Genomic DNA, 22,475 nt, shown 5'->3' on the forward strand with positions numbered 1-22,475 from the left:
ACAAAACAGCCCGTACTGTAGCTTGATACACTCGTCCCTTCAGATTCAGGGATAAACCATTCTGACGCCATAGATGTCTCAAGTTAGCAAACGCGGCCCGGGCCTTGCAGATTCGTGCATTCACCTAATCTGCCACACTACAGTCAGAACTAATACAACTTCCAAGATACGTAAACCGCTCCACAACTTCCAGTACCTCACCCTGGATTCAACCAGGCTTGAGCAACACACACGGCCCTACATTTTAAGAAATCAAGAAGCCTAACGACACTCACCGTTACTCATTATATTTTTACAATCATTCATCCAGTAACTATGTCCAAGTTATCCCTCTCTACACACAAACCAACGGCCCAGGTGAATGTCATGAATATTCTTCGTGTTCCTCATTATCGTGATGTATTAAGCATGCTTTCGCCTTCACTTTCAGCTTGTGTATGTCTATTCATTCTACGCTATTCATTCTTGTTCTCGCGCTTATCAGAATCGGATATGCTATTCGTAACAGTCTGGTTGAAAGGTCGGCCTTGAGACAAAAATGTACGTTGTATATATATATGAATGAAAGTGCTTCCTTATTCCCATAATCCATGCCCCTTGTAAGCAGGTGGATTTTTCGTAAAGCCTGAATGCATACTTAACGGGAACAAAGGTAAGGAACTATAGGTACAACGCGTCAGAAAGGAACACTGTGTGTTAACTCTCAGTTACGATAACCACAGTTTGTACTTGATAGAAAACGATCACAGCCAGGACATGCGGTCTAGCATGCACACCACCGATCACGTGATGCTATCGATCACAATTCAAATCTGAAACGATTCAGAGAAACCCCAATGCGGTTCTTTCTTGTTCCCGAGGCGTTCCACATGGTCCAAATTTCATCCTCATATTCATCGCCATATTGCCATTTGGAAAAATGTAGGCGAGGCCGACTACCATTTATCAGTGCAAGAGACTCGGTCGACCTCCCCAAAACAACTGGCCGAGCAAGAAACGACACTTCGAGATCTTGAGTAAATCAGCTGAGTTGCAACCTTAAACAGCTGTCCTCCTGCATCCAGACGAGAGTAAATTTCCAGCCCATCTTCAGTGTGAGCTCAGTCTTGGCGTTCATCTCCATGAGATGAACGGAGATTCGGGGAATGGGCCTGCCAGATGGTTGAAAATATACTGTGATATCTCGAATATCGTGCCAACTGAATCATGAGGCGACCTGTGTGCAGCACATTCAGTTGTGGAATATCATAAACGAGAGATTCAATTGAGTCTCGCGTGAAAACCAAATTGATTTGCAAATGAGTGTATTTCTCTAAAACAGTGCAATTTGGGTTCAAGTAGAGCATAAGGTTGATGGAAACCTGGGGACCGCGCGCCTACCTGATGAACCCCAAGAAGGGTGAAACCGGTCGTGGGCGTTCGAAGAGTTTTCAGCAACCTTGTGAGTAGTCTCCTTCAATGAAACCCCTTTTTGAGCGCAGTCGAGCACCTGTTTGTTTACCTGGCCAACTTTTCGGTGGCGCGCATGACCCAAGTGCCTCGGTTTGACTCATTTGTGAGCCAAATGCAAAGTCACGTGAAAAAAATCTACCAATAGAGTAAGGAATCGCACAGGTGTCAGTAATGTTCTGTGAAGAGTAAACAACTTGGTTTGGAACACGTGTTATGTGCCGAACGATTGTCTGTGCCGAAGTAAAAACAGGTGCCAAACTACGATTTTTTACGAAGAGAAAACAGAGCATACCGTGAAACCGGATAGGTGAGCAGAAGCGCTCGGGTTCGTACAGAGCGCGAAGCAGCTAGGCGGTCATTGATTTTCACCAGTAGCTTTTTGGAAAGCACATTTAGAAAAGCAGGAGTTACGCAAAGGATGTCGAACTATTTTAGGCGCAATAACTTGAGACTCTCGTATGTATAGTCCTAGTATTGAAACTGTTAGTTGCTACCTCCCAACAAGAAGAGTTCGATTCAGTTGATTCAAGACGATTTATAGCGCTGATCCGTAATGGTGCCCACACACTTGAATAGGAGCACGTAGCGAGCACCACGGTAGATTCATTCAGAGGCAGACTCTTCCTCCTTCCAAACCCATCTGATGCTTCGTATCTGGGTGAATTCAACATCTGGTCCATTGTGGAAGATGGCAAGTGACACTAACAAACAGCAACGCAAGGTTGAGGGTCGCACCTCGTCTTTTAAGAGATTCACACTTCAGAAAGGTGACTGTTTTTGCCTTCATATGAAACTAGGTCAAGCAGAACCCCAGGGCTCCCGACTTGGGGCCCACTACGCACTGCTGAGTGTTGTTCAAAAAACAGGGCAATCCTAAGTTTCACAGTACGTTCAGAGCTTGCTGAGGGTATTACTCAGGAAGAGCCGTTTGACCATCGGTAACTGACACCGGAGCAAGTTGAATTTGAATTAAAGCGAGATGGCTCGAGTGGTTAGAGCGCGAATTTACTGACCGGAAGGTCCGTGGTTCGAAACCGACCTCTGCCACATCTCGACTTCCCCTGTCTAGGTTTGGACGACCTGGCAGTATTCCAGCCCTCGAAGCATGACAGCTAGGCACCGAATGGACGTTACAGCTGAACGATTTTTTTATTTTTAGTCTATATGTTGACGCACTACGTTCATCACCTCACCGACAGCGTTCAATACTGCAGTTTTGATGCCGTACAACCATCGTTTATTTCAAAGCCTCATGGCGAAGTAACGAACGAAAGTGGATGGTGAAGGCCCCTCTGGAGCGACCACTTTTTATCCGCCCAGCTAGCAGCCAACACCATGAGGCAGATATATCCTCAAATAAATATATTTGTATGTCTGACATTGGACATACCCAAAAGAGTCGATTCCCATCATCTAATTGGCACTTAAACATTCTACGAAAGGCATACGAAGTAAGAAAAAAGCTTTGAAAGTGCACAAACACTTCAGATTCGAACAGGTTCAGGATTACGGCAGTTATTTGGAAAAATCATGGTGCGAATTGAAATTTGAGTTTGCCGAAGAGAGTGCTGTTTTCCACGCCCAACTCAGAGTGGTGTAAACAGAGAGGTGACCAACCCTTAACTTGACAGACGAGTACGAAGGAGATCACGAAACGCTTGGGTGCTGTCGGTGCTACTCGCCTTCCAGGATGGAGACCGCGTGATCCTCATTGTGCCTGGATGGAGACACTACAAGATATGGCTGCCAACCGATGTCAGTGGCGTTCCTGTTGTCAGTTTCTATCCTGATCGCCTGAGTAAATGTCTGAAGGTGTAGGCACCTCGAAATGATTGTGTTAAGCTAGCACTAAGTCCCTCCCCCATCCACCTTTTTCCTTTTCTTTACAATAATGAATCATGGTTGTACGGCAGTGAAGCATCGGTGTTGAACACTGATGTCATGCTGTTTGAAATTGTTTCAATTCGTGTCCGTCTTTAGAGAGAAATGATTTTGATTTGTGGCGACAAATCACATCGGACTAGTCCACAACTTGGAAGAAAGATGGCCTTGTATCTCATCGGCTGGCCTAGTGACTATTTTTTCATGTTCAGAAACCGGAACCCAGTGCCGACAACTTTGGACTGTGTCATATTTGCTTCAAAGTATACCGAAGTCCAACTGACCCTCCAATGCCCTCATGGTGTAACGGCTATGGGCAGGTCTTGTCACGTTTTTGAATAGGCGCTTTTCTCTGTAGTACAATGGGATATTCAAACGAATAATTGCTCCGCCACTGAGCCCTCTGAAGGAATCACGAAGGTCAAGATACTGCCAAGTTGCTAAAGCCTGGAAAAAAGCAGGCGAAATGCTGAGGCTGGGTTCGAACCACGTGCTTTCCGGTCACCTTAACCGCTGATCTCTCACTCTCTCTCGAGCTCAAGCGAACGAAGGGGCACGGACGATCGTCCTGTTGGTTTCAGGTGCTGTCTTCCAACTTATTCGTCGTTGAATCACCGTCATCTCACTGCTCGCCAAAGGACACTACGCACCAAAACACCTGGGGCAGTTTGTATCCGGGTGTCGTGAACTTCGGGATGTCTTTACGCATGGTGCTACTGGCAAACACCTGTCTACAGCGTCCAGATAGAAATGGACGTTGACTTATCCCATTTGTGATGCGGAATACCTTATTGGCCGAGGTGCGAGCTTACTTATCGGGAGATCCGTGTTTCGAACCCACCCATGGTCTAGGCTTGGACAGGCTAACTCATCTGGCAAGTTAGCTAAGTACAACTAAAAAATTACTGATATTTTATTTGTGATTCGGTACATCATTTTCTGCTTAATCTACTTTTATTTAGTCGATGGGTTACTTGCATCCATGAATTTGAAAGGTGAAGAACGTTCTTCAGGTAGCCCCCTCCATCGTTCGCTCTTCACAGCTATACACTTTAGGGAAAATCCTTACATCCCCTGTTATATTGGCCAGGAACCGGTTTACCAAAATTTCAACCAAACAAATATGTTGCGATGCAAACCTTGCTTAGTCCTGTGGGCACATGGGCTTTCTGTATAGACCAATACCAGCGAGGATTGTTGTACTAGGCGGAACACACTACTCATTACTTTACTGAAAACTCTTCAACGATTGGTTTCACCCTTCTTGGTGCTCGTCAGGTAGGCGCAGTCCCCAAGTTTCCGTCAACCGTGAGTTGTAATTGTTGTATTCACCTTCACTTGACAAAAACAACTATTCCGGTAAAGGAAACTACTCACAAGTTTGCTGAAAACCCTTCGACAACCCTTCAGCAACCTTGTGAGTAGTTTCCTCAATGAAAATATACTGCGATATCTGGAATATCGTGGCAACTAAATCATGAGGCGACCTGTGTGCAGCACATTCAGCTGGAGGACATCATAAACGAGAGATTCCAATTGAGTCTCCCGTGAAAATCAAATTGATTCACAAATGAGTGTATTTCTCGAAAACTATTCTGGTACTCTGGAACGTTAATTATGGTCAACTAAGCCTTTAAAAAATCACAGATCCTATCGATCTCTTCGACTGCAGCATTTAGAGACACCTGCCAGTTGACCTTGATAGCGATTCACGACCTACTGACAGATGAATCTTAAATGGCAGTAAAAAAATTCAGGAAAACGAGTGAACTCAATAACATTCCTTCGATAGCAAAGTGTCGTCCCTTGCCACATAGAAACGTTTCCCGAAGCCCTGCCATCATCATCATCATCATCATCATCATCAGCTGTAATGACCGCGTACTCATCGTACAGTGATTGCAGCTGCCGCAGTTTCGTTCACCGATGATTTGGGGGAGGGGGTAGATAGCTGCGCATTGCAGGCGCGAGCTGGTAAGTTGGTGCATAAATCCAGCATTGTCAGTGGGCTGTCAAGTGGGGTGGTGGTGGAAAAGGAGCTATGCATTGAAGGCAATAGCTTTGATGCACGAGCGCCATTGAGGTCGCGACTGGGCCATGTCTGACAATGTCTCCAGCCATTGATGTGGCCCGCCTCATCCAGGAAGACGGCAATGACCAGCGCAGCTGAGCTTTCACATATCGCTGCCAAGTCATTGTTCGACCGCCTCTGGCTCTCTTCCACTAGTACACTGGAAGCGGTCCATGGTCCAAAGTAAGACCACCTATCTCGTGCGAATGCTCTCGGTTGACACCACTGTTACGACAAACACGGCTTGAATAACAAGCTTTCCGAGCAGACAGCCGAAATTCATGGGCCACCACGACTGGTTTGAAAATTTATATTACTTAAGGCTGTTCAATTCACAGGTATGCTACACATGGCAACACTGTAAAGGGTTTGGAGCTACCGGTTCTATCACAGATTGTTGCAGAGAGGTATGAATGCAGAAAGGGACTGACAACAACTTTTAAGCGTGTCGTGGACAAGACTTAGCTCCACAGTGCACACGAGTGTTTACCTCGGATTATGTTGCTTTCGTTAATCATGCACGAAAGTGACCAGGTTAAAACACGTCCGTTCCAACCGTTCACCATATCCTTGTTTTGTCTCTTCCGTTAGAATGCACTCTCTGGAAAGCTCAGTTCACGATGTCTCCATGGACAAACCTTTGCATAAGAAAACAACTTCGCTTGGATCGCTTCTCTAGTCGCCTCCTTGAGAAATTACTCCCTCTTTAGACTCGGAATGCAAGGCTCTTCTCCTGTCATATGGCAAGCAAGAAGAACACTACCACCGGAAAGTCTTACATGAATGATTCGAATGCGACAGTGTTTTCCAGACCAGAGCTAACTTGGTCGATAATTGATCCAAGAATAGATTTGCAGCGGTTAACACAGCTTGACTACAGTGCGGTAGCTCATATTAACCCGGCGCCTGTCGGGTTCACAGCTAGAACAGAATTTATTTGAGCTTAGAAACAAGACACAGGTACAAATGGTGCGGTGAACCTACATGTTCTGACAGTCTAATATTTGCTGTCATTCTGTGATAGAACGAACCCTCTCAACATGGATTTGTTTTACCTCTCAGGGAAGTTATTCTCTTTGAGAAATACACTCGTTTGCAAATCGATTCGGTTTTCACGAGAGACTCAACTGAATCCCTCGTTTATGATACGCTACAATTTGGGTTCAAGTAGAACATGAGGTTGACGGAAACTCGGGGACTGCGCGCCTACCTGATGAGCCCCAAGAAGGGTGAAACCGATCGTGGGCTGTCGAAGGGTTTTCAGCAACCTTGTGAGTAGTTTCCTTTATGAAAATTTCTTCTATTGTTTTTCACCACGAAACCCCTCAGACTACACACTGGCGTCAACTGTTTGGAAATCTGTACCTCTTATTATCCTTGCCGATCTGATATATGATGTTATCACGATGTTTCACAAATGACCAGAGTGGAACTTTCGGTCTCTCACGCAACCCAACCTATGCGTGGTTTAACAGTCAGTTCTCGCAGGACGAACAAGTCAACTCACTAGTGAAATTCGTGTTTTTTCTGTATCGTCTGGAGAATGAGAAAAGAAAAAGAAGAAAGCGTTCAGCTGCAGCACCCTAACGGTGCCTAGCTGCCATGCCACCCGAAGGAAGCACGAGGGCTGGGATACTGCCAGGTCGCCCAAGCCTAGACAGGGGAAGTCGAGTGGCGGATGTCGGATTCGAACCACGGACCTTCCGGTCAGTAAATTGCGCTCTAACCACTTGGGCTACCTCGACCCCCTGGAGAATATTTGCATCACAACTTCGATGGACTAGGGTCCCTGCGGGAGACGCGCCAGTGGTTCGAAAGTTTCCACTTTGATGATTTCCACAAGCGTACATTTCGCTTCAATATGAGCTTTGAGTTTGCGTAATCTGGATTCGAGCATCGGACTGTAAACTCTGCGCTGCTTCGACTCGTTGCATACACCGACAGCACGCGACGGTCGGACTCGAGCTAGCTGGATTGCACGGGTCGTGACTGAGGAAAGACTTGAGTTCCTAGCCACTTCTGAAATCTTGTTAGCTAATCGTTCTACTCCGAATAAAGTGCCTTTCAGAATGTGGAGGCTGTTAGACCTCTTCCTGAGTTAAAGATGTCTCTGGCTGCGTTACCTTCCACCAACCATCCCCAAATGCTTTGCCGGGAGGTTTTGTAGAGCAGACCGGTCAGAAATGAAGCAAAATCCACAATCAATGACCTGATCGACCCACATAACTTTCTCATTAATAGCATACTGTTTGGAAACCGATAACAAGTGTGCACGTTAAGGCAGGTCAGTAGGATTTAACAAGCGGATGAGGTGGATCCGTTAACCCCCTAGCTTGCTTCGCCCATGGACTGCTAGTCATAACCAGTGTCGACAGTCTTGTGGAATATAGGTAGCCCAGGTGCGCTAATTGGTTGTTGGTCTGTTCGTCGAGCTTGGCACCAATCGAGGCGACATCCTCGTCAATCCCGTCACTCCGATTGGTTATGAAACGTTTGCAATCCAACTACCAAGCTCGGCGCGCAGACCAACATACGCTTCGATTGATGAAGTTGGCGGAGTTTAATAACCCAGTTGCACTGGTGTGGTTCATAGGGTCGTGAGCCATTTTAGTGGGGACTGCAAAAACTTAGGCGCCAGTCTGAAAGTGATGTATAAAAAACATGAGTAAAAACGTCCAGATCCTAGAAAAAATAACAAATCTGCCAGGTGTTATCTTGGTGACTAATCTCTGCGTTGCTAGGCTATTCATTCAGACCATTTTCAAGGTGACACTGAACCTAAACGACTATCTGAAATATAACGACCCCACACTAACGAATTTCTAAATGACAAAATGAAAAGTTGCAAAACAAAAGACCGTTCTCATTTGGCCACTCCATCAAGCTTGACAGTACTTACCACAAATAGAAAATTCAAAACGAACAAAGCGATTTTGCTGATAACGAAACAGGCCTTCATGATTCCGTGAAAAGTGAAACCAAGTTGGCACACACCAAGTCGCACAACTGAACGGAACAAGTGAACTGGATTGTATCCAGTTCGTGTTTCATCACACTGTCTCGCCGCACATCACGCAATTCGTCAAGCGCGATTCGTCCACCCACATCGACCAATCGATTGAGGAGCGTGCGAGTGTGTGCGTACGTGCTTGCGCGCGTCTGTAAGCTGTTGCACTTGCGTGCGTGTGTGTGTGTGTGCGCGCGTGTGTGTGGACGTACACCATGCATGCCAGTGGATGTGGCGCCCGCTACCGAATGAACTGTGCTCGGTCGAGTGCTCATGCAACAAGGTCGCCGCACACAGCATTGCTCGGAATTTTTGCGGGTTCGCAAGTGGGCGCCAAGTGATTTGCACGTGCAGTGATATTTTTTTTTTGAGAAAAAAGGAACGGCATGAAAATCATATTGAAGGTCACGGACTGTATGACCATTCCGAAACGGAAATTCTGTCTTTGTTCAGTGTGAAACTCGGATGACTGTGGAATATCGGGGTGGTTGAAAGATGATCAGACTCATAGGTTGAATGGACGTCATTCACGCGGACTAGACCTCTTAAAATGTCATCATCTCCCCTTACTGTTAATGATTATGACAAATGCCATTATCGAGAGACAATCAAGTGGCATAGAAAGAAGATGAGTTAGCCTTTCCTTTCAGTATGAAGGAAGACAGAGTAAGTTCCTTGCTCTGAATTCGAAATAACTGTGATGATGAACTCGATTGGCCTTTCATTTGAGTAGGACTGTATCTCGGACCACTTATGGAGGCTTGTGTGGGCTCCTGGAATAAAGGAAACCTAGCTAGAATCTGGCAGAAAAGACCCCTTTTTGGGAATCGTCTTTCATTTAAAGACACCTCTTGAGGGCACCAAGGCAAGCATTTGATCTGATGGACTCGTTTCGCGTGTTGGCCAATTTTATGATTCGAGAAACTTCTGGGATATTAAACATCCTGCTATGAGTCAAAGGAATTAACCACCGTCTAGTTAAGTTGTCAAAAGCTTCACGCAAACTGACCGGTAGGTTAGTTAATTGTCGATCCATTAGGTCACTTAAAGATCTTTCCATGCACGCCCTATCAGAACTTTCCGGAGACTGTGGGTAAATGCATATTCTTACTAGGAGTGAAACAGCTAAAAGAGAAATATGGCCTGCGAGCATTCCTCTGATAGTTACCCAAACTCTTGTCATCCCTTTAACCGGCTGCACTCATGCATATCGATCGTTTTGGTTATGTTATTGATCAACACGCTGTAATGATCAGCTCAGTTGAGTTTTACTCGAGTGAGGATTCTTCACCAGTCAAAACGTTTATGCAACTTGGGTTTGAAAACAATGTTTGAACCCGCACGGAGTGTTTTTTTATTCTTCTAGAGCCCAGTTTTCATGAGAAAAAAATGTAAATTGAAAGTAATCAGGCATCTGCGTCGTGAGACAAACCTCGCTGGACATTTGCACCCAGTAGCTCTCGGATTCATGAAAAAGCTCCGTTTCCTACAGAGTCATGGGCGTGAAAGAAGTATTACTCGCCTGTGTTCACATGACTGACTGACTCAGCACTGGCTTGTCTCGATCGGTCATTTGTCAGCTGGTTCGATTCCCGTATCTAGTAAAACACACGTGACACACGCATTGGATTAGCTAAGCGTGTGTTCATCCCGACCGTGAAAAGGATTGCCTCAACGAAGATGGCTAAAGCTTTCATTGTCGGGTGATTTTCGCGTCAACTTGTTTTCATAAGTAGTCACTTTTTAACTTTCATTCCTAGTGTTAGTGACGTTCAGGTGTGGAAAACAAGGATTTGGTAAAACTATTTTGACTGACGAGAGAAGAATAAATTCCTTGTTTGTTGGGATGAACTTGACTAAATTTTGTAATGTGCTTGCAAGATTCGGGATCATGATTGACCTTGATCACGTTCACGCACGCGTATGGATGCGTGCTGCCGGACTGGAAATTGTACCGTCATCCTTAAGTAGCAAAGTCGTTTGTGTGCACAAAGCAGGCCTCGGAGTGTGTTCATCCATCACACGTAGCTTTACTTTTTCAACAGTGTTCGTCTACGCAAATTCTTGTTGCTCGCCTTCTTATGTCAGGTAACTTCTTACTCAGACCCCACCCCCGTGAATGCGATAGCTGTCAAAACCGAGGCTATCTGAGAAAATACGCAGTCCGATTTGCATGAGTCTTGTGACAAAAACTAAGTAGTTGAATTATAATGAAATTTCCCTGCGGGGACCGAACACGCGAGAGATCGGCATCTACCGACGGTTGTCCATGAATAACTGTGTCCGGCAAAACTTACAGTTGTATTCTGTAACTTGCCATCACAAGGGTGAAAACCTTACCAGGACGGTAGGCTCGATAGACATGAGCTTATGTTTGTAAACCTTCAGTAAGACTTGGTGACGTGGTGATTCTGAGAGTAATATGGAGACGTGTAAGCTTACAGTAAGAACTCTGACCATAACGCATCCCCCTTCTGTAGGAGCTATCGAACCCGTCACCTACGGGCTACTTTCATGTACATCTAATCGTTCAGCCATGAGCGACCAATTCGCATTGTGATCAGCTAGCGCTTGGACAGGATATGCCAACACTCATTCGTTAATCAAGGAAATCGCATCACGTGGTCACGTACTGATTGGCTGCTCTGTGCCACTTGTGGTGTGATGGTTGTAAGAGCCAATCACACTGCTGACCAGCCATTCATGTCCCCAAGGTCGCACGTTCCGACTCCTCAGATTTTCGTGGTTGGCTTCGCTTAGGGCGCGAGATCTCAGATGAACTTGGCTGTACATTACCTGAATTAGGAAGGTGTGTACTCACGGCCATTTTCAAGGTGTGCTCCAAAGTTTGCACTTTTCACGATTAATATTGATTATCCTATCCGCCGCACATTTTGAACTAACCGTCTTACTCAATCGTGGGTAGTTTAAGGTAAACGTGACCTACTTTTGAAATATTGGAAGCGAGGCATGTAAACAGTATTCAGTATTTATCACGACTCATCAGAAGGTCAGCGGCTGTTCAGTTTGTTGAAAAAAATGCTATGAACTGGATCGGACAGCATATTTTAGCTGAATGTTGACTGAGTGAGTATTTTTTCTACTTAAGGAGACTAAAACACTAGCAAGTTGTTTGAAAGTTTGGATGGCTCTCAGTGGATACCTCGAATAGCTGAGAACGCTGTACTTTCGCAGATCCGAAAACAATCCGTAAAAAATTGGGCAGAGGTTTTTGGATTCATGTGGATTTATGTACGACGTGATATGTCACAGGAGATTTTTAGCTGAAATGATATCCAAGTTTGTTTGTAATGCACTACTCATGAGATTGCTGAAAACTCCTCGACAACCCACGACCGGTTTCACCCTTCTTGGGGCTTATCAGGTAGGCACGCAGTTTCCGAGTTTCCGTCAACCGAATTGCACGAAATTAGTGAATATATCCTCATTTGCAAACTAATTTAGTTTTTCGGGAGACTCACATGGAACCCAGCTGAATCCTTCGTGTGTGACGTTCTCAGGCAACTGAATGTGCTGCTCCAGGCCGTCTCATGTTTCAGTCGCTACGATACTCGAGATATCGCGATTCATGTATATCTTTGTAATGTACTACTCATAAGGTAGCTGAAAATCCGTCGGCAGCCCACGACCGGTTTCGCCCTTCTTGGGGCTCATCAAGTAGGCACAGAGTCCCCGAGTTTTCATCAACCTTGTGTTCTACTTGAAACTAAGTTGCACGAAATTAGCGTAATACACTCATTTGAAAACTGATTTGGTTTTTCGAGAGACCCACCTGGAACCCAGCTGAATCTCCCGTTTGTGATGTCTTCAGGCAACTGAATGTGCTGCTGAAACATGTGCGACTGAAACATGATGCGGCCTGGTGCAGCACATTCAGGTGAACCTTGTACTAGGTTGAATAATATCGTGATCTGATTTTCAGCCATATCTTGACGCCCACTTGAAGCCTACGCCAATCAGACTATGGTCTTCCGAGTCGATGGCCCTCACAGAAATTTGCACGTTGCCCGAAACAGTGTGAACGTGTGCACTGCATTGCAGGAAAGCACGAGGACCCTTTTGCAACAAACAACCGTCGTGCGAATTTTGCTCCTGTAACATAGTCTTTTGATATCTATCTGTGCTTTTTGGCTCCTGGTTGATTCCTTATAAGCGACAGTTCAGTACAGCGCACTTACTAACACATCTCTCATGCTGAAGCAGAATCTTTGGTGGACGAGAAGACTCTTGAAAGGGATGTTTCTATCATATTCAGAAATTTCTTTTTAAAAAAATCGAGAGAAAACCAGATTGAGCAACAGCTTGAAGTGCCCACCGTCATTTTTATTCAAATAATTTGCACTACTGATACAGTTTATGAGTAGTGTGTACTTTCGAGAGAATTTAAACTGAATACGGGCATATATCTGAGATGGACAGGTTTTATTGACAAATGTGAAATCAAGGCTCATACGTGGCATAAAACGAAATGTATACCTATCGTTGAAATTTCTCGGTTCCGCGGATAGTGGCGAAGCTTTAGCAATAATATCAATTATTCGATGTGACTACACCGCCCCTGCGTATTGATGTATTTTTTAGAAAGCTGCAGATTCAATCTTCAGGTTGTTTCTATCACGACAGGCCCTAAAAGCAGGCTTTGGTTTGGGGTGGATCAATGAATGATCTTCTCAGGGTCATTTGAAATAACCGAATAGGTCTGACGTTACACCAGAAATGTCTCCACCAGAAATGTGTCCGTGCACGATGTTTTTTAAACACGGAGCTATTGGTATACACTGTCTGGCTACCAAATGTTTGCACGTAAAACGGTCATAATGCTCAAACCATCGTCCTCAACGTGAAAGATAACATTAATTTTGCGCTCAGTACATCAAGAGGGGACTTTGAAGAACGCTCCTTTTGGTTTCCCTCGAATGATATACAGTTGTGGATTGTGGCCGGCAGCACAATTGTATCCGAAGGAGCTAGAGAAAGAAAGGAGGAGAGCTCGAGAAAACTTGACGCCGTTCAGGAAATGACTAGGCAGAAAACGGCAAGTAGAAAGTCACTATCATCCCCCATAGGCGCGAAGGTCAAGTGAAAGGATCATCAGAATCCTGGAAGGAGTGGACTTGGGTTGCAGAACCCGGGTAGTCGATGGTAACGGACGTTTGTCATTATCGACCACCGGGGGAACGTCTATACAATTCCAGACGTTCGGGGAACGCAGCTGCGCAATTGGCATGGTACACCCGAGGAGCGGCCGAGTAGACTCGCTGCTGAAGTCGACATGACGGAGGGGAATGTAAATCGGTGGTATTCGGATGACTTTTAAAGTGGAAGGTGTATAACGCTGGATACTACTGACGGGCGAGGCATGCGAGTAGTGTTTTCCCGTAAATCTGCTTCGCGTCTCTTGAAAAGTGGGATCCATTACGAAATTTGTGGAGTCGATTTGCAGCATCTGCTTGAATTTGAGTGACAGTCAATGAACATCCAGAAAAATCAGGAAAGTGCGTTGAAGGAGAATATGGATATTCAGTTTTTCAAACAAGATGCATACGAGAGTTGTGTTCAGGTCGTATTTGCTAACTTGAGATACCTATGGCGTCAGAGTGGTTTATCCCTGAATCTGAACGGACGTGTGTATCAAGCTATAGTACGGGCTGTTTTGTTGTATGACTGTGAGACTTGGCCCATTCGAGCAGCGGAACAGAGACGTCTTCACGTGTTCGACAATCGTTGTCTCAGAACCATAGCTCGTGTGGGTTGGTGTCGGTGAATCCGTAACGAGGCAGTTAGAAAGCGCGTTTCGGTTGTGCAACGGGTACTTCCATTGTAGTATGTGTCTAGCACCAAAAGCTGCGTTGGTTGGAACCCGAAATGCGTATGCCGAGCCGTCGTTTGCCGAAGAGGGTGCCGTTTTCTATGCCCAATTCAGAGTGGCGTAAACAGAGAGGTGGCCAACCCTTGACTTGGCAGAGGAGTATGAAGGAGATCACGAAACGCTTGGGTGCTGTCGGTGCTACTCGCCTCCCAGGATGGGGACCGCGTGATCCTAACTGTGCCTGGTAGGAGATAATACAAGATATGGCTGCTAACCGATGTCAGTGGCGTTCTTGTTGTCAGTTTCTCTCCATATCGCTTGTGTATGTGTCTGTAGGTATAGGAACCTCGGAATGATTGTGGTAAGCTAGCACTAAGTCCCTTAACCCTTTACCTTTACTCTTTTCCTCACAATAAGGCAACCGGGTATTATTTATTTATTTATTTATTTATTTATTTATTTATTTATTTATTTATTTATTTATTTATTTATTTGTCAACTTATCTATTTAATCACCTTTCACTCGAAGGGCGAAATTTCCGCTGAAATCTTTCGCAACTTCATACTGTCAACAAATTGTGAGTAGCTTATCGAGAAGAACAATTACACAACGAGTGAGCCTTCCGACTGTATTATGCGGTATCTTGTCTAATTTGAAGGTGATCACATTGGTAATCAGGCGCTTATGGGCAAGGTATCAGTATGTCCCAGACTTCCTGGGGCTTTGTGAAGCGCTCGTTGCTGATGATTAAACAGCCGCGCAGCGCTTCTTGAAATTCCGACTCAGATTAGCCCCACTTGTAGGAAGAGTGTTGACCATTTGAAAATCATGTTATCGCGAAATGTGGCAGCATAACTACTATTTTGGTTCCTGGCTGTTGGTCCCACCTGCAATGGTGTACTAGAAGCCACGGCAACCTCCCACATCTCATCGTAAAGAGGAAGCCAGTTTAATGCAACAGTATTCATAGAGTAATCACGGAAGTTTGCAAAAGTTCACACTGGAATCTTCATGAGGTGACGAGACGGGTCAAGCTATGGATGCTCCATCCTGATTGGTTGATATTTTAACCAATCAGGGAATGACTTTGTTTGGTCCGCAGTTTGCACATCACATCTGCCTAGTCAATTCGGTATTTGGTTATTTATAGCCACTGGCCTCCGGACGAAAAGTACATGCTAGGAGGAATGGCGTGGAGGCCCACGAGAAGATAGATATATTGCCCTTGCCTCGGAAACTCCCCTAAGGCGAAATTTCGGAGAATGTGCGGTCCGAAGAAAGAGAAACTAAGTGAAATGTTCAATGTGCCAGAAAAGACCCAAGCTTGGCAACTTCAGCTCTGATGTCTCCGTGAGGGGTGGTTGATATGGCAAGATTTCGGCTTCCATAAGTCGACTGTGTGGTATTAGGGTGAATGAGTCATCGAAGTGACAGGGAGCTACAGCAGACTGACGGTAGACTCAAACAGGTGGGCAATAGTTAACATCCATTTGGACCCCATGGTGCAGGACGCTCCTAGAGAAAAACTTCTTGAAAGATGAACCCCGGTGGGAGTTCGCTGGTCATGGTGAGCAACTGGGGTGATTTCCTTCATGAACAAGAATGCAAAGCTAAGGAACTGAGGAACATTACACCGGAGCCTCGTTAACATGCCCTTAAGAAGGTATTTGATCACGTGAGTTGAACTACATGGTTCAAATATGGTTAGCGCTGTTTGTTCTCTGATTGCTGATCTGCCACCCTTCAACCTTGTTTAAAAGCGATGCCAATACAAATGAGTTGATGTGCACGCATGATTTTTTCAAATCACACCGTATTTGTAGGGATATCTTGGCAAACAGAGTGAGGCTTCCGTTGTTAATCTGACACACAAGCTTGAATCAACTTCATTAAATTAATCCGAAATGACAATGTTCAAGAAATTCACTCGCGCTTGAAATCGGGTGATTTGATTTTGAGTGAGCGGCCAATTTGCGGACCAACCGCGCTGGCCAGATTAGATGTTTGTTCACTCCCTTCTCAACAACGAGAAAATAGGTCGAGTTTCTCACAGCGTTTCTGCTAGTTACAAAAAATGAGATTGCAGCTGCGTCCAACTCGAAAAGTTGGGAGAAGGAAGCGCAAGGATGCTCAAAATTGGTCTTGAACTGTTTTGAAGTAGAATGGTTGTTCGGCTCATCTGCAAAGCGATTTGATTTTTTGGGCAACTCACTTGAAAGCCAGCCGAAACTATCTTCTATGGTATTCTTTTTCAACTGAATGCGCTGCACCATCCCGACTTATAATTCCGTTCGTACGTAACTTGGGATACCGCAATACTTGGTGTAACCCCGATAAACTACTCATAAGGTCGCTGAAAATTCTGTGATATCAGATTTTCGGTTCTTCGCCCCTTGTGGCCCAATGGACAGTTGAACCCTTACATAAAGCGGACTATTGTAACACTCACAAATCAATAAATAAACATGAATGACTAACGGTGTGTTTAGGTCGATCAGAGTTGCACACGTACCCGTCATGCGAAGCGACAACTGATTGACCAATGGGAACACACCGTGAAGGTCATAGCTGATCACTGATTGAAAACCTCAAGGCTGATTGGTTAGTGTGAGTGTAGTGGAGATGACCGAACGACCAGCTCTGCCTTTGCAGAAAATGTCCCAGGATAGCACAAGTTGAGCTCACATAATTCCCCATAATAAACACATGGACCCATCTGTCCATTTAGTAAAAAGCCGGGCAGTAAAGATGCTTATCTTAATTACTGGCCGTTAATTATCGTTGCTGAATCGATGCAGCTGAAACTTTTAGTTCAAAACTTTTAAAGGAACATATGTGTGAAGAGGAACATCCAGTTCCACGAACCATCATCGTTTACCCGCACATCACACCGAGAAAAAAGTCGAAACTGAGCCAAATCGTAATAGGGGCTTTTTTCCACAACCGGCCTTGGGATACCATTCCAATTAACTCGACTTTAGAATGCCTTGAAAAGTGCCATTCTCCTCAAGTTAAGGCGAAACCCAACAGGTTAAAAAAACCCTGACGTCAAGCTTCTTATTCGAACTTCGAAAAACACAAACTCTGAAATTTTGGCAATTTTTTCGAGACTCGAATTCTCCCTGTTAGTGGTTGATGAAATGTGGCGGGGGGTGGAGGGTGTGCCATAAAAACTAGAATGGAACCACGTTCGTATTTGTTCCTTCCCACAATTACTGACTCGCTTATCGAAAATCAAGTTTAGGTGCCATCGATCACCTGCAAGAACATTTTCGCTTTTGTTCTGACCGGTTGAACTTGGTGTTTCTCATTTTACTCGGTGAACATGTATCACCATTGCTGGACACCACGAACCTAGATTGGCCTTTGAATTCGAAACCGTTCTTCAGGAAAGTCGAACTGGTTTTTTACAGTTTCACGTCCACATAGGTGGTATTTGACTTATTCTTACCGATCGATGGAGTTCTGAATGAGGTCACCTCTTCCGGAACTAAACTGCCGCCGTTTTAAACAGGCAAAGGTTTCCGTTTACCTGAAAGAGCTCTCTCCGTAATTCACACGCCACAGGTGAAACTGAGCACACACAAGTCACGCTACAACTCTGAAAATTCTTGCATACAGGTCGCTTTTTGGAGCGGCAAATTTATCACAGTCAGACGTTGATGTTACCGAAAGTTAGGTAGATCACGGAAACTACTCTCTTGGGAAGCGGTACGTCAGTAGTCACGAAATTTTTAGAAACATTTACGGCTATTCTGTTCGGCACGTTTCAATTATTTCAGTTATTTTTTAAAGTAATAATTTTTAATTGTTCGGCAAGATGATCATTTGTATAAAAGCCTGTGCGTACGTCTCAACCGATTGGAGTTTTTTGTGGATGGACAACGTATCTCGAAAGTTCAGCACGCAACAGGCTTTCGATTTCATCTTCAAGATGTGGAACAAAGGACAAACGCTGTGGCGTTCCATTCAGCGAAAATTTAGCGAGTGCAAAACGATTGTCTGTCGAAAAGTAGGATCTCCTAAAGGTTTCTAATGTGACCTTGCGCTGAGCTTCAACCGATGCCTTACGATATTCAAGATGAACAACAATTTTTTCCGCATGACACTACTGAATAAACCAGTGGAATCTCCTAACAGCTCAACACAGGCTTCGAAGTTGCACCTGAGTCTTTGCAAGCCGGGTTCAAGGTGAGATTGCCCGAACCTCAGAGACCTGACACTGAGGCCCATAGAGGGCTGTTCATGAGTTCCGATCGACCTGGTGTCGTATCACGATACTGTCCAAAATGCTTGTCCTCTCTATAAAGGAACCTACTCACAAGGTTGATGAAAACTCTTCGACAGCCCACAACTGTTTTAACCTTTCTTGGGGTTCATCTGGTAGGCGCGCAGTCCCCGAGTTTCCGTCAACCTTATGTTCTACCTAAACGCAAATTGGACTGTTTTCGAGAAATACACTCATTTTCAAATCAATTTGGTTCGCACGAGAGACTCAACTGAATCTCTCGTTTGTGATATTCTACAACTGAATGTGCTGCACACAGGCCGCCTCGTGATTCAGTTGGCACGATATTCGAGATATCGCAGTATGTATTTTCATAAAGGGAACTACTCGCAAGGTTGCTGAAAACTCTTCGACAACCCACGACTGGTTTCGCCCTTCTTGGGGCTTGTCTTGTCTAGTTCCGCTTGTCGTGTGCGAGTTGATTGGTGGTTGAAAGTAAGCTCCTAATCCCATCCACCACACGGGTTTGGCAGGCGACTGATGAAAAACATCAAAGCACAATGTGAGGTGGTCACATGCAGTCACTTTTTTCCCGAACACACGTTTTCATTCGATAAAAAACATTTCTGTAAGGCATCGCACACTTGCGTTTGAAACATCTGTGTATGATTCTAAAAACTTGTCTCATGCTCATCAGACTAGAGAGTTTAGATCTTCAACGTGATCACTGTGCAGATGACGTCGGTTTTTTCACTGTTTTGAATTCGGGAGAAGGACGAAAATGGTGTTTTTTTAAGTAAACACTTTTTACTCTATACATCTGTGAATTGACGGCTGAGTGAGCACACATCAGTCAGCCAGAAAAGGGTCGAAATGACCGATCGATACATACACACATACAGGATTTCAAGGTTTGTCTGAGAGCATGAGTAGAGCCTACAATCACAACAATTTTTCCAACGATTCTGAAGGAGTAGGCCTAGTCTATACTGAAAAGCCGATACGTACTGTATAGTCCTTTCAGCCTTACTGAGACTCCTCAACAGTGCCCACCTCACGAAACTCCAGGGGGTTTCGACCATGTGACCTACCGGTTCGAATACATGACCATTCTGTTAGAAGTAACTGCTCAGCTATTCACACAGTTGTCCTTTATCAGATGCGGCCCTTGGGCTTTGGGATTATCGATCTTCACTAGGTATCTTAATGATTCTAATAACAGACTTGTTATTCTAACTCCAGTGACCTTGAAGGTGACAAGATTCAAAGATAATCGAACCAGCGATTTGCCGCGTGAAGTTGCGCTGAGTTTTTGTCACTTTGGCCGCCAGTATTGTCTCATTAATGTTTCCTCAAGTCAGAGCGCTGTGAACAGAAGAGATTGACCGAAAGGCAGCTCAAATCTAGGTTGCCAACAGACTTCAAGAAATAGGATACCCAGTGAGTTTGATTAGGCGTCAACTAAGAGAGATATTGACTTCGGTAAGGAATGGATTGGCACAGCAGTCATTCCGTGCAAAGCAGGAAGTTATTCGAAGACTGTTGAACATAGCCAACATTCGAGTAGCTTTTCAGAAAGGAAAAACGCTACGCTCAGTTTTGTTGCACTTGAAAGATCCCCTATCGATTGAAAGGACCAGGGACTGCGTGCATAAAATTGACTGCAACGATTGAACCAAGGACAAACCGCCAGGGAATCGCACACCAGAATTGGTGAGCACAAAACGAGGATATGTAAGGCACCAAGGAATGCGGAAGAATGTCAAACGCTTGTCAAAGACTCAGCGATGGCGGACATACCTTAGACACGGGACGTAAAAGAAATCTGAGGATTGTGGAAGATTTAAAGCGGCGGACACTGCGATTCACACCACAGTGGCTGATAGCCGGGGCGGTGGGAATCACCAAGCCTTACAGCGTGAACAGAATTGAGGGTGTGGAACTAGCGAGCATATGGAAGGCGGTCTAAGATAAGCCGAGTTGACCCGTGACTGTGCGTGGGTGTCAGTTGAAGTAAATTCATCTATTTCTTTCCCATGATTTTGCCTTCTAAGTTATCAGCATGTCCAGAAGGGAAAAGGTGTCTTTCGTCAAGAATATAACGCATGCTTTTCGGGTGAATAGTTTTCACGTGGGTAAACGATAGTAGGGTGAGGGGCTTTGGTAAGCTATAAGTAGCTCCGAGGAAGAATAATGTTATTCAGAAGGGTGAAACTACTCTCAGAGAAGTTGTCACAATGTGACCATGTGATCTGAATACCGTGATTGAAGAACGAGGGCCGCTAAATTCTGCGCAAGTCAATCCCTGGGTGAATCAGTCGTTAGTGGACTAAAGCTACAAACTAGTATAGGTCGTGGGTTCGAGATTCCCTACAGTGGTTCTGTGGGATGAACACTACCAACGACTTCTCAGTCCCACATGCCATCGGTTGTGATGTCGACTTTTTGGTTCACCAACGGATCATCTCTTATCGAGGGATCTGCTTTCCTCGATCCGCTAAGGCTGTTATTGGACTGGGACTTCCTAAGGTCGCAGTCAGTGACTTGTGTTTGCTTGCCATTGTGGGCTCCCTGCGTACTTATGACACTTTTATGCGTGGCACATGGCGTTGAAGGTACATTTTTGCCATTTAATCTCACCCCAGACCCAGTATGACGGTCACTTTGTGTCTGATGTGCGAGTCTTAACTGTGCTAGCGCACACTGCGCCTTGAAGAGCATTCACCATTTAGCGAATATACACTCATTTGCAAACTAATTTGGTTCTTTCGAGAGACTCACTTGGAACCCAGCTGAATCTCTCGTTTATGATGTTCTCGAATATTAAACCAACTTTGGTGGACTTTGTGCAGCACATTCGGTTGAAAAATATCATAAGGGAGAGTGATTCAGCTGGGATTCAGTTGAGTTTCTCGTTCGGAAGAAACCGATGCGCAACTGAGTGTGTTTGGAGAGGCTATAAGGGCTGTAAGGGGCTATCCGAAATTTACCACTAAACTTTTGATTTCAATATATCAACATGAAGTAGCCTTTAAATGACAGATTCAACCAAGGTTCCGCTGGGAACCCCCGTTAACCTGAAAACACCTGCTCATGTAAATAAATAAATAAACAAATAAACAGCGGCTTTCTTTGTAATACACTACTCATAAGGTTGCTGTAGTAGTACATTACAAAGATATCCGCGATATCTCGAATATCGCAGCGACTGAAACATGAGGCGGCCTGGCGCAGCACATTCAGTTGCCTGAGAACATCATAAATGAGAGATTCAGCTGGGTTCCAGGTGAGTCCCTCGAAAGAACCAAATTAGTTTGCAAATGAGTGCATTTTCGCTAATTTCGTGCAATCTGGTTTCAAGTAGAACAAAAGGTTGACAGAAACCCGGGGACTGCGCATACCTGATGAGCCCCAAGAAGGGCGAAACCGGTCGTGGGCTGTCGATGGATTTTCGGCAACCTTATAAGTAGTATATTACAAAGCATTCACCATTGTTTGTCCTTTCTTCGGTTGTTGGTCTTTAGCCGCATGTTTCCTTATCAAAATCTTTACATACTTTGGGATTCATCTCATCAGACTGGAACTCTTCTTGGCATGATTTCGAATGAGACGTTTCTGTCCTTTCTCCCATATTCTTCTGTTACTCTTTTGCATTCATTGCTTGCATTCACTTTAAGTTTGTGATCATGCTCTTCAAAAATAAATGATAACGAACAACAGTACGGTGCTTGTAGACTTTCCAATATAGATTAGCTTCGATTGAAGGACAAAGTTTCCATTGAAATGACCCACGTATTGCTGTACTCTCTTCTCAGGCAGAGGCCTTGACAAGACATCAACGTACTTACTCGTGAGAACGAAGGAGCAACTTGTTGATCCACAATGGATCTCGAAAACGCATTTTCTTGTATAGGGTAGCCTGTCACGCCAAAAAATAAGTCAGATTAAAGAGCGGAGGCCACTGAAGATCAAGAGTAAATTTCTCATCGTCAGTATCATCGTCGT

At 44.8% G+C, this 22,475-nt stretch overlaps 2 protein-coding genes across 2 annotated transcripts in view; both read right to left on the reverse strand.

The window, feature by feature from the left end:
* T265_08068 (hypothetical protein) overlaps positions 1-8,442 on the reverse strand; it is a gene marked incomplete at both ends in the record, with an annotated part of 38,572 nt that extends 30,130 nt beyond the window's left edge. The window contains one exon of the mRNA XM_009173763.1: positions 8,304-8,442. Within this exon, the coding sequence (XP_009172027.1) occupies positions 8,304-8,363 (60 nt within the window). The remainder of the gene's footprint in view (positions 1-8,303) is intronic.
* Positions 8,443-9,019: 577 nt separating this feature from the next.
* Positions 9,020-22,475, reverse strand: part of T265_08069 (hypothetical protein) — a gene marked incomplete at both ends in the record, with an annotated part of 62,879 nt that continues 49,423 nt past the window's right edge. The window contains 2 exons of the mRNA XM_009173764.1: positions 9,020-9,184; positions 22,319-22,389. Coding sequence (XP_009172028.1) covers positions 9,020-9,184; positions 22,319-22,389 — 236 coding nt within the window. The remainder of the gene's footprint in view (positions 9,185-22,318; positions 22,390-22,475) is intronic.

This window comes from Opisthorchis viverrini (genome assembly GCF_000715545.1).
Source record: "Opisthorchis viverrini unplaced genomic scaffold opera_v5_201, whole genome shotgun sequence".
NCBI classification, from domain to species: domain Eukaryota; kingdom Metazoa; phylum Platyhelminthes; class Trematoda; order Opisthorchiida; family Opisthorchiidae; genus Opisthorchis; species Opisthorchis viverrini.